Source organism: Chelonoidis abingdonii, chromosome 5 (genome assembly GCF_003597395.2).
Source record: "Chelonoidis abingdonii isolate Lonesome George chromosome 5, CheloAbing_2.0, whole genome shotgun sequence".
Lineage (NCBI taxonomy): Eukaryota > Metazoa > Chordata > Testudines > Testudinidae > Chelonoidis > Chelonoidis abingdonii.
In genome coordinates, this window is record NC_133773.1 from 137,343,931 (window position 1) to 137,356,762 (window position 12,832).

The 12,832-nt window shown below is 44.5% G+C and overlaps 1 protein-coding gene across 2 annotated transcripts in view; it reads right to left on the bottom strand.

Moving 5' to 3' along the window:
* CTNNA2 (catenin alpha 2) overlaps positions 1-12,832 on the bottom strand; it is an 826,679-nt gene that overhangs the window by 717,357 nt on the left and 96,490 nt on the right. For both annotated transcript variants that reach the window (XM_075066660.1, XM_075066659.1), the window contains exon 2: positions 1,842-1,948. In XM_075066660.1, the coding sequence (XP_074922761.1) occupies positions 1,842-1,943 (102 nt within the window). In that variant the 5' untranslated portion in view covers positions 1,944-1,948. The remainder of the gene's footprint in view (positions 1-1,841; positions 1,949-12,832) is intronic.

Sequence of the window (12,832 nt, forward strand, 5' to 3'; positions counted from 1 at the left end):
GAAATGTACAAACTGATTCAATTTTCCGCTCCTGAAGTGAGACCGTGCATTCATAGAATCTCAGGGTTGCAAGGGACCTCACCCCGTGCTCAAAGCAGGACCCATCCCCAACTAAATCATGCCACCCAGGGCTTTGTCAAGCCTGACCCTCTAAGGAGGGAGATTCCACCACCTCCCTAGGGAACCCATTCCAGTGATTCACCACCCTCTTAGTGAAAAAGTTTTTTCCTAATATCCAACCTAAACCTCCCCCACTGCAACTTGAGACCATTACTCCTTGTTTTGTCATCTACTACCACTAAGAACAGTCTAGATCCATCCTCTTTGGAATCTACTTTCAGGTAGTTGAAAGTAGCTATCAAATTCCCCCTCATTCTTCTCTTCTGCAGACTAAACAATCCCAGTTCCCTCAGCCTCTTCTCATAAGTCATGTGCTCCAGCCCCCTAATCATTTTTGTTGCCCTCCACTGGATTCTCCAATTTTTCCACATCCTTCTTGTAATCTGGGGCCCAAAACTGGGCACAATACTCAAGATGAGCCTTCACCAATGTTGAATAGAGGGGAATGATCTGCATATCCCTTGATCGGCTGGCCTCCCACCTTCATCTTGCTGCCAAACTATGAAAAAAAATCAACATGTTGCTGCATTCAGCCAAACAGTGGTGGACTTCAGGGCACATGTTACTTTTTATTGTTGGATAAAACGTCACAAAGTCAGGTATAATTATTTACATTATGTACATGGGTCTTGCTGATCTTAAACTCAGCAACACCAAACTTCACCAAGGCAAATCCAGAAACCTGAGTTTAAAAATCACTCGTCCCAACCTAACAGGATCTTTACTACTTTCATCAGACACCATGGAACTTTCCCCTCCTGGCAGACTTTTCACCCTTTAGTAAAAGTTGCCTTTTCCTGGCCTATTACTGCCTAACAGAGTCATCCTGCTATAACTTTGTCTGACTTCCCCTTCTATCAGCAAGACCAAAGCGAAAGACAACTCATAACCTAATTCCTCACCCCAACTCAGCATGTTAGGATCTTGCAGGTTTTAAAAGAGTCCTCCACATTAGCAGTACATTTATCTGTCTAGGTTTGTCAGGAGAGTTCATTAACATGTTAAATTAAAGCTAGACCCGTGTGACATTCCCCTGGTGTTCTCTGGACCAGTGATCTGCTAGGTCACCCCAAACCTTGACTATGGGAGCCAGCTTTACCCTCTCTTGTTCCCGCACAGCCTCAAGCACGTAAGCTACCCGCAGCTATGTGAGTGAGCACTTTTGGCCAGCCACTGCTTGGATTGTGCAACTGAATGATGCTAGCCACACACTGCCTAGCACATGGAGACTGCCTGGGAGCCCTTAAGCACTACTGTAATATAAGTATTTAACAACAATACACTGAGATGCAGCATCACATTCAAAACAACAACTAATTCATAGACTCATAGACTTTAAGGTCAGAAGGGACCATTATGATTATCTAGTCTGACCTGCACAATGCAGGCCACAGAATCTCACCCACCCACTCCTGTAACAAACCCCTAACCTATATCTGAGTTATTGAAATCCTCAAATCGTGGTTTGAAGACCTCAAGCTGCAGAGAATCCTCCAGCAAGTGACCCGTGCCCCATGCTGCAGAGGAAGGCAAAAACCTCCAGGGCCTCTGCCAATCTGGAGGAAAATTCCTTCCTGACCCCAAATATGGCTATCAGTTAAACCCTGAGCATGTGGGCAAGACTCAGCAGCCAGCATCCAGGAAAGAATTCTCTGTAGTAACTCAGATCCCACCCCATCTAACATCCCACCACAGACCACTGTACAAAACAATCAACTTACCTGTGTAACAAGTGGTTCCAAGAGCCTCTCTACTGTAAGAGTCCTGATTTCTAAGCTTTTGGGGTCCCATTTTAAAATGATAGGTGAAGTTGCAGAAGTCATGCTCCCTAGACGAGACAAAATTACATAAACTTATGTAAATTATTCAGTCTGTATATTTTTAGATATTACATAAAGAGGAGTACTTACATATTCTGTGCACACAAGATATACAACAAATATTCCTGCATTACTTACCTATCTCCCATATGTACACAAGACCCACCGCAAATTTCACACTATGTTTGAATTCATTCACAAGGTCCCTTTCCTGCTACATTCTCTCTGAACTGCTTCAACACCCACTTTTGTCATGCTGTCTACATTTGAGCTAGTTGCAGTGCTGCCAATTCTTGCAATTTTATCATCAGTCCGGCAATATTTGCTGTTTTTCTGGAAGCCTCCGCTCTTGGAAAAATGTAATTACGTGAACGCCTCAGCATTTATTTACAAAAAAAAAAAAAAAAAGGAAGTTTTACAACCTCCACCACTGCAGAGAACAGCTTGCAAATGTGAACCATAAAGGCTCAAAACCCAGAACACTTATAAAAAGAAACAAAATTTATTATTTTAAAAAAATCTCATGATTTGGTGGGGAGAGGTTAACTCAGAATTTTTGAAGGTTTGGGGTTAGCATTACTATGATGACTTGAATAAAAGCTAACCATTTGTTGTTCCTCTTCCTCTAACCTCTGTCTACCTACCAGTCTTTGGACAGTGAGCTCACTGGGTTCGGATCCATCCCGTTTTAAATTTCTGAAAAGTGCCTAGCATAGCATGAGCACTTCCATATAACAATAATAAATAATAATGAAAGCAGCAATAATAATGTTTTACAGTGTCTTGTATAGCTGAGATCAGAATAAAGCCTTCTATATTTAATTAACCCAGACATTTAAAATGGTTTTCTTAATCCAAATTAATTACTGCCTACACTTAACCACAGAGAAATGTATTTGAGTAATATGAAAGGCACATTATAATTTACAAAAGCAGAGGCATTCAGGCACCTACCCTGAAGTGTGCAATCCATAGCACTTAGTACTGTAAACATTGCTTGCCACCAGGCAACATCGGATGGAAGGACTTGTAATAGGAAGGACATGAAATAGGAGGGACTTGCCCTGTGTCATTCAGAAGAGTTGCAATGCCCATTAACTACCACTCAGAACCACAGGTATGTAAATGCAAACCAAAGGCATTTCACAAGAGACAAAGATTTTTATCTTATCCACACACTACCTAAAATATATTATAAGCCAATATGAAAGCAGAGCATAATACTGCAGAACCTAACTAATCCATGCTCCTTATAATTTGCACATGCAAAAACGGCCCTCCTGTCATTCATTATTGCCAATATGCTCCACCAAAACTATCAGGGTAGATGTCTAACTGCGGAAGAACATGATGCTGATTGACATGGGCATCTAATAATCACCATGGTCATGCTAGCCATAATAAATTTCAGGGCTTGAGGTGAACCACTAAAGCTGTACACGTTTGCTGAAGAAATTTTAAAGAAAGTCACATCACTGAACATACCACTGGAAATCACTAGCTAAGCACCTGGAACAAAAGTCTGTTGAAGTACTAAACCAACTTTTGACAGCAGTAGCCTCTTTTTCAGGCACAGAAATAATATTGTCTTCATTTGGATTAATTCATTTAAATCTGAGAAATCGATTGGGAGTTGAAAAAGCAGGAAAACTTTTCTTTCACTTCCAGTCTATGAATAAAAATGAGATGGGAAGAAATGAGATCTACTAGTTTTAACAGTTTAAAGGACAGTTTAAATAAGTTATGAGACTTTTCTCATTTTCAAGAGACATAAGTGAGTAGAAATTTAAGCTCCGGTCACTTTCATCCAGGCATATTTGAAAATTTCTCCAGGTTGAACTGAAACAATCAGTTTAATTCACTGTCTACAGTTAATCCTTCTGTTCCTTTAATAAATCGTTTAGTTATAAATGTGAAACGTGTTTTGATAAGAGAAGTTTATATATCCAAAACATTTAAGGTTGTTTTAATAAAAATAAATTGTATAAGCTGTTTTATGTGTTTAATGAAATTGTAATTACTAACCTAATGCCATGCAAAACAAATCACAAGCTAAAATTAATTATCTAGTAAATAAGCATTATATAATTCACTATTTTCTAATATACTAAAATCAACTATAAATAAAAATCTTAAAATATTAAGCAATATAATTGCTTAAATAAATGTAGATGGTTATGGTGTACTGCTCTAGGTAGCAAAAAGATGTACCAAATCTAGTATAAAGACTCCATTTAGTTGTGAATCAACATGTTTTAATGGTTATGTCAACCAATGAAAAAACACCGTTATTTAGACAATAAGAGGAGGTTACTCACCTTGTGCCGTAACTGACGTTCTTTGAGATGAGTGTCCCTGTGGGTGCTCCACTCTAGGTGTCGGTGTGCCCCTGCGCCTTTGATCAGAGATTTTTTGCAGCAGTACTCATAGCGGCCACGCATGCTCAGAGCCTGTCACCCGTTCTGAGTATATCACTAGTAAGCATGCGCTGCTGGTTCCCTCAGTTCCTTCTCTACAACGGAGGCTACACCAACTCCAAAGTAGAGGGGAGGAGGGTGGGTAGTGAAGCACCCACAGGGACACTCATCTCGAAGAATGTCAGTTACTGCACAAGGTGAGTAACCTCCTCTTCGAGAGAGAGATGTCCCTATGGGTGCTCCACTCTAGGTGACTTTGAAACACTGTATCTCAAGGAGGTAGGGACTTCGGATCTGACAGGAATGCAGTAAATAATATTGCCCTGCCTAATCAAATGTCAGAGAGAGGGCCTTGAGTAAGGGCATAGTGTTTAACAAATGTGTGGTGGGAGAACCAAGTGGCCGCCCTACAAATGTCAGACAAGGGTACTTTACGTAAGAAGGCTACAGAGGTAGATACAGATCTAGTGGAATGTGTTCTGATCAATGCTGGAGGTGTAATGTTCTTTATCTGATAGCAGAGTCGTATGCAATCAGAGATCCAGTTCAAAAGTCTCTGGGTAGAGATAGCCACGCCTTTGGAATGCTCTGCGATGGAGACAAAGAGTCTAGGAGAGTTCCTGAAGGGTTTGGTTCTGTCCAAATAAAAGGATAAGCCCTGCGTACATCAAGTGTGTGCATTGTGGCTTCGAAGGAGTTTGCATGTGGTTTCAGAAAGAAAGTTGGTAAGTGTATTGGTTCATTGATGTGAAATGAAACATGAACTTTGGGAAGGAATTTTGGGTGTAGGCGTAGAGTAACTTTGTCCTTGAAGAAGAGTGTATATGGGGGATCTGCCATAAGGGCTGCTATCTCGCCTGCCCGTCTGGCGGAGGTAATGGCCACCAAAAAGGCTGTTTTCATTGAGAGGTGCAAAAGGGAGCAGGTGGCTAAGGGCTCAAAGGGTTGATGAGTTAAATAGGACAATACTAGGTGAAGATCCCATGGAGGGGTAGGTGGCTTAATGTCTGGATATAGGGATTGGAGTCCTTTCAGGAAACGCTTGGTGATGGGATGAGTGAAGACCGAGGTATTGTCAACTGTACCATGAAAGGTTGTGATGGCAGCTAAGTGGACTCTAATGGAGCTGAATGAAGGCCTGGATTGTTTAATGTCCAATAGATAATCGAGTATGCAGGGAAGAGGTGCAGAGGTAGGAGACAGTTGTTTGGTTGAGCACCATTTTGTGAATCTTTTCCACTTTCGGAGGTAGGTGGTACGGGTGGATTGTGTTCTGCTGTGTAGAAGTACCCTCTGAACTTGGTCGGAACAGTCTAGTTCTCTTTGTTGGGAGAACCATGCAGGTACCAAGCTTTGAGGTGAAGCATGGAGAGATTGGGTGAAGAAGCCGGCCGTGTTGCTGTGATAAGAGGTTGGGGATGAGAGGCAGGGAGATCGGTGGTTGAATTGACATTCTGGTGAGGAATGGGAACCACGGTTGTCTCGGCCATGAAGGTGCGATCAAGATTATCCTGGCACGATCCGTTCGTATCTTCGTGAGGACCCTGTTGAGCAATGGTATTGGGGGAAAAGCATAAACGAAGGGCCGGTGCCAGGAGATCATGAATGCGTCCCGAGGGAGTGTTTGCCCAGTCCCGCCCTGGAGCAGAAATTGAGGCATTTCGTGTTTTTCGGGTTGCGAAAGAGATCTATGGTTGGGTGACCCCAAGTGCGAAATATGTTGAGAATGATTCTGTTGTCTATCTCCCATTCGTGCTCCGAAGGGAAAACGTCTGCTTAGCTTGTCGGCAGTGGTGTTCATCACGCCTGGGATGTAAGCAGCTGATATCCGGATGTGGTTCGCAAGGCACCAATTCCAGAGTTTCATGGCCTCTGAACAACAAAGAGTGGGAACGACCCCCCCTTGTCTGTTTACGTAGAACATGCAGGCAATGTTGTCTGTCATTATGCGTACATGCTGATTCTTGATTAGTGGGAGGAAGCAACGGCAAGCATTCCGGATAGCTCGAAGTTCTAGAACGTTTATGTGTGCAGGGAGGTCTCAGAATGAGACCATAGCCCGTGACTGTTTGGTGAGAGATATGGGCACCCCAGCCGGTGAGGGATGCATCGGTCGTCATCATCACAGTTTGGTGGAGTCTGGAGGAAGGGGACTCCAGAACAGAGGTTGTCGGGGACTGTCCACCATATGAAAGAGTCTTTGACCCGGTAAGGTATGGTTAATTGTTTGTTTTATTGAGTGCACGTTCGGTTTGTAAACCGTGGCCAGCCAAGCTTGGAAGCACCTCATGTGGAGACGTGCATTCTGGACCACGAAAGTGCACGAGGACATGTGCCCCAGTAGTTGGAGGCAGTCTCAGGGCGGTGACCCGAGGGCTGCTGCGAAGCCTTGTAGCCAGCAGTTTTATGGTATTGAATCGGTCGGGTGGAAAGGATGCCCGTCCGGTTCTGGAGTCGAGGCTCGCTCCTATAAAGTCCAGGCGTTGGGTAGGACTTAATGTGGATTTGTTTTCGTTTATTTGCAGGCCCAGGGATTGAAAGCACTCGATGGTGATTTTTGTGAAGCGGAGGGCCTCGGCGTAATGTGGAGGCCTTGAGGAGGCAATCGTCTAGGTAAGGAAATATTATAACCCTTTTTTCCTGAGGTAGGCCGTGACTACCGCTAGGAGCTTGGAGAAAACTCGAGGGGCAGTGGAAAGGCCAAATGGTAGAACTCTGTATTGGTAATGCGTTGAGCCGAGGGTAAAACGAAGAAAACGTCTGTGGGCTGGGTGGATAGTGACGTGAAAATAGGCGTCTTGTAGGTCGAGGGCTGAAAACCAATCGCCCTGCTCCAGGGCTGGAATTATGGTGGTGAGAGTAACCATCTTGAACTTTTGCTTCTTGACGAATTGTTGAGCCTCCTGAGGTCGAGGATCGGTCGTCGCCATCTCTCCAGTTTTCTTCTGTGTTAGGAAATAAGGGAGGAGTAGAATCCTTTCCCTTGTGGTCGGGCACGAGTTCGATAGCACCCAGGTGAAGGAGATGTTGTACTTCTTGCTGGAGGTGTGGCTCGTGAAAGGTGTCCCTGAAGAGGGAAGGGGGTGGGTGTGGGTGGTGGGAGGTAAGGAGAGGAAGGGGATGGAATACCCTGTTGTGATGACCTCTAGAACCCACTTGTCGGTGGTAATATTCTGCCATTGGTGTAAAAATGGCTGTAGACGGTGTCCAAAGATAGTTGTGGGCAGTGCATACGCTGGAGTTGGGGACGACGTTTACGAGACCCTCGACCAAAGGTTCAAATTTGCTTATTATTTTGAGGAAGTTGGGGCATCCCGGAAGAATTGGGGGGCGACGCCGCTGGTATCTGGACCTCTGGGCGTTGGTGTTGTTGTTGTTGATCCTGAGATCTCGGGAAATGCTGAGTATATGAGGGGTAGCGCGGACGGTGGTAAGGTTGATATCTGTACTGTCGCCTTCTGTTTGTAGGGTTTGGATACCTAAGGACCGAAGAGTTGCCCTTGAGTCCTTCATTGAGTGAAGCACCTCATTAGTGGTGGAAGCAAAGAGTTTGTCACCATCAAAAGGGAGATCCTCTATGGTGCTCTGAACCTCGCGAGGAAAGAGAGAAGAGGAAAGCCATGAACCTCGGCGCATGACCACCGCTTGTAGCGGTGGATCTTGCTGCAGTATTGGCTGAATCCAGAGCTGCTTGGAGAGCCGTGCGGGATATGATTTGGCCCTCGGAAACTAAAGCTGTAAACTGTTGTGACATGTGTTTCTTAGTAGTCTGGATGCATTCCAATAAAGTCCAATTAAACGTGTTATAGTTTTATGATCGTACTTGCTAGAATGAGTTATAATTGCATTGAAAATGAAAGTTGAAGTGCATACACCTGTGACCCAGCAGGTCTAGGTGTGTTGCTCTGTTGGCTGGGATATGGCGGAATACTTGTATTGTTCCTTTGTGATTGGCTTGTCCACTACCAGAGAGGCCGCAGGATAGTGAGAAAAGGAATCGAGCAGCCCTATGAGAATCAAGTAATTACGCGTTCGCATTGTCTTTGTCAGTAGGCTTGGCTTGTGGCGGAGCCTCCAGATGGATTTAGCAGGTTCCAGAAGGGCTGGATTAATTGGTAATGCCAGTCTGGATGACGAAGAGAGTTGCAGGATGTCCGTTAACTCATGTTGTTGGTCAGGTACTTCCTCTAGATTGATTCTAAGCTCACTGGCAACCCTTTTAAAGAGATCTTGGAATTTCGAAAAATCGTCTGAGGGCGGGGGAGGGGAGAGAAGTAAACCTTCTTCAGGTATTGCTTCAGTTGGTATGTCAGTTAATACTGCGTCAGGAGCTGGAGTTAATTGATCCTGAGGATGGGAGGGGGCCGCCAAGTGAGTCATATGATTTGGATGTTCACGTCTCGTGTGAGTAGAATAGCGGGTGTGCTACAGAGGGAAAGATGGCCATGGAACCCAGTACTGCCATGGTGATGGAAAAGGCATAGGTGGTGCCATCCAGGGGTTAACACACCAGGAGGCAGGGTCTTGAGGGTGGTTTGAGACAATTTTCCTGTGTCTGCAGGTGACAGGACTCTGAGGACGGAATTCTGGTTGTATTGAAACATCACCCTGTAGTTCAGACTCCTCCTCACTAGAGGAAAGCTGTTCGGACCCTGAATCATTCGTCAGGGAGAAGCCGTCTCTAAGAAAGGGCGATTGCAGCATAGGTGACACTAGGAGGTCACTTGAGTGGGTAAACGGCAGAGCGGAAGCAGCCGAAGGCGAAGACTGATAGAATTGCTGTGAGAGAACCCAGGCTGACACCGGAGTTCTTAATCTTGGCTCCGTGCCAAGTAGCGTTGGTAATGCCGGTGCTGCAGTCGGTGCCACGCTATTAATAGCAGGCTGCGGTGTCTCAAGGGGGGCCTGAGTTGTCGGTGCCTCATTCATCACGGTGCCGATAGGTGCCATAATCGAGGCAGGCAACTGAAAGCCTGTCGTCTCGGCACTGGAGCCTCGCGCTGCCGCCGAAAGCACAGGCGGGCTTAGCGCGGTGCCGGAGGAGCCCGGCTCATCGAAAGTGCTCAGGTGGGGGAGCACCAGTAAGGAGACTGTGGATCTGACTGGAGAAGATTTGTGTCTAAGGGTTTCTTTTGATTTTGGGTGAAGGTGTTCTCGTTTAGCTGCTTTCTTCTGCTTCTTTGAAGTGGGAGAGCTGTGTCTGTGAGCGGAGGCAGAGTCTGCACCAGGGTCTGAGGCGGACCCTAGAGATTTCTGAAGTAAAATAAGTTTGAATTTTATCTCTTTATCCTTTCTCGCTCTGGAGCTTAGTTTAGTGCAGTGAGTACATTTTTGGGGAATATGGGTCTCCCCCAAGCATTTTATGCACTGTGAATGTCCATCAGAGAGAGAGATAGCGTCTTTACAGGAGGAGCAGTGCTTAAAGCCTGTGGAGCCAGGCATATTTGAAGTGGCTGAGAGAACAAAAAAAATTTTTTTTTATTTTAAACAGTAGAAAAAAAGATAGGTAACGCTAACAACTAACTAACAAGAAACTGTCTAACTACAAATTATTTAAAGAAATTCTTTAAGGAGTCTGCTGAGCTCCGTCTCAAGCGGGGGCGGTAGAGAAGGAACTGAGGGAACCGGCCACGCGTGCTCACTAGTGATATACTCAGAACGGGTGACAGGCTCTGAGCATGTGTGGCCACTACGAGTACTGCTGCAAAAAATCTCCAATCAAAGTTACAGGGGCGCACCGACACCTAGAGTGGAGCACCCACAGGGACATCTCTCGAAGAAGAACTAAAGTACAAATGGAAAAATTTATTAAAATCAAGGTTTTCCAATTTCTGATTTAAATCATGACTTAAATTGCCTTTCTTTAAATCAATCCACCCTGATTGCAAAGTTAACACAGTTAAGCAAAACAAACAAAAATGTCAAGTTAAATAATTATTCATTCTATTTCATTCACTAATGCTACTTGAAAAACTTAAAATAAAAAAGAAGAGTAAATAGGGGTTACACGCCTGAGCATAATCTGTGAGGATTAAAGATTTTCCTTGCAACTCGTAGCGAATTCTTTCCAAGCCGAAAAAGCATTCAAACACGGAATAGTCTGTTGATCATATTCTGTTATCTCTTCTACCCAAACAAGCAAAAACATTACTTCACATATTATATTTAAGCACAAGAACCTCACAGCCCTGAAGTATTCCAATGCACTTAGGCCAGGTGGGACACTGGCTGACCAGGAGCCAGTTTATGCCAAAGCCCTAGGCCTCACCGAACATTTACAAATGCATAGCTGGAAACCAGATGGATAATGCATGTATTTTTCCCACTCAACTATGCCCCATGTTATAATGTAACAGTGAACACTTGCATTCTATATATCCCTGATAACTGAAAGTGCTGCAGCCTCGGGGAATTACTAAGGTCAAGATTTTGTCACGGTTATTTTTAGTAAAAGTCATGGACAGGTTGCGGGCAATATACAAAAAAAAAAAAATTTCATGGGAGCCATGACCTTTGCTTTTAATAAAAATAATGAGGGGAGAGAGGATGGGGTGAGAGGAGAGAAGGAATGACAGTTGAAGCCCCATGGTGTGACACAACCCCAGCCCCGCTGCCATGGTGGGGAGGAGTAGGGCTGGGTGGGGGAAAGCACAGTCCCAGCTTCAATCCTGGCTGAAGCCACGGGGCAGAGACACACAGCAGCAACTCCAGCTACAGCCGAAGCCATGGGAGGGGAGATACACAGACCTGGCTCTGGCATGGACCAAAGCTGCAATGGGGAAAGGGGGGTGCACAGCCCAGGCTCTGGACACAGGGGACCAAGGGGGCATACAGCTGTCTTCAGCACTGGCCATGACACAGAGATGCAGGGATACACAGCCTCAGCCCTGGCTGAAACCAAGGGTGAAGGGTTCACAACCCTGACTCCAGCCCCAGCTTCTGACAGCTGAAGCCAAAGTCGTGGAGCTCCAGTAAAGTCACAGAATCCATTACTTCCGTGATCTCCATGACTGAATCATATCCTTAACCATTACACACCTTCTGGTGGGGGATTGTGACCACCTGGATGATAATCACTGGGCTAACAAGGTAATTGGGGAGAATATAAGGAGAGGAAACATGAAGCAAAGGCAACTGAGGAAGGCGCTCAAGAGGAACTTAGAAGGAAGCTCAGAGAGTGAGCCTGCGCTGAAGAGTGAGGGCTACAAGGAAGTCTGTCCTTGCTATAAGCCCATGTTGCATGTTCTGGTGATGTAAGAGGGAAATAAATGCACACCTTGGTGAATGATAACCAGTCTGGAGTGTGTTTATAACTGCAGAACCACCTGAACTAGTGCCCTGTGACACTCTAACACTCTGTAACTAAGTAACCCAATATGTAATGCAAATGAAGGACTATAGCAGGAACGTGCTAATCCCTGCATATTTCAGAAGAAGGGGTCATGTATGATGATCAAAGACTCTAAATGCTTTCCTCTGTCTCCGCATCATCAAAGAAAGAGCCCACATGGGTAGTGACTCTGTCAACTTATTTTTCTGTGACAAGAAGCTATAACTATGGACACAAGGAAAAATCCTTCATCTCTGGACTGTTTGGATTCTAATGGGGCAGAATAACCAAACAAGAACACAGAGATCCCCAGAATTATTCTGGGTAGCCCTGAAAGACTTTTGAGAAACAGGCAGATCACTTCATCTCTGCAACCATTTGGAATTATAGACTGTGACTCACCTGTACATATATTTTACTTGTATTAACCTCTCAATAACGCTCATTTATTTTTCCTGGTTAATAAATCTTTAGTTAATTTGCTATAGAATTGACTTCAGACATTGTCTTTGGTGTGAAATTTGGGAAGCAAATACTGGGTGAGTAACTGGTCTGTTGGCACTGGGTGCAACCTGAATATTCTGTGGGTTTTGGTGCAAGTGACCATTTACTGCATAGGCTAGCTTTCCCCGTGCCTAAGAGGACTGTCTGTGACTCCATTATAAGACTATTGCATTACTTTAGGAGTTCAATTTGGCACTATCTTGGTGAAATCTAATTATAGAACATACCATCAGTTTGGGGGTCTGCCCTGCTTTTGACAGTCTGCCCTGAGGTAGGTACTCATGGCCATGAGCCACACCAGACAGCATGACACCACCACATTTGTGCCAACCAATTATGTATAAGGAGGAGAACCTATGCTATCTGTCAATAGAGGAACACCACACAATTTAATACAATTAATATTTTTGTTTAAATATAAAATAAGCTATTTTTTTTAAATGTGAGAGAGAAAAGGTTGTTGTCAGGAAAAATTCTCTTTTCATCTTAATTTCCCAGCTCAGAAAGAAAGCCAATATTTTCCAAGAGAGACACGGTGGATGAAGTAATATCTTTTGTGTAAGTTCAAAAGTTTCTCTTTTACCAACAGAAATTGGTACAGCAAAAGGTATTACCTCACCCATCTTGCTTCTCTAATATCC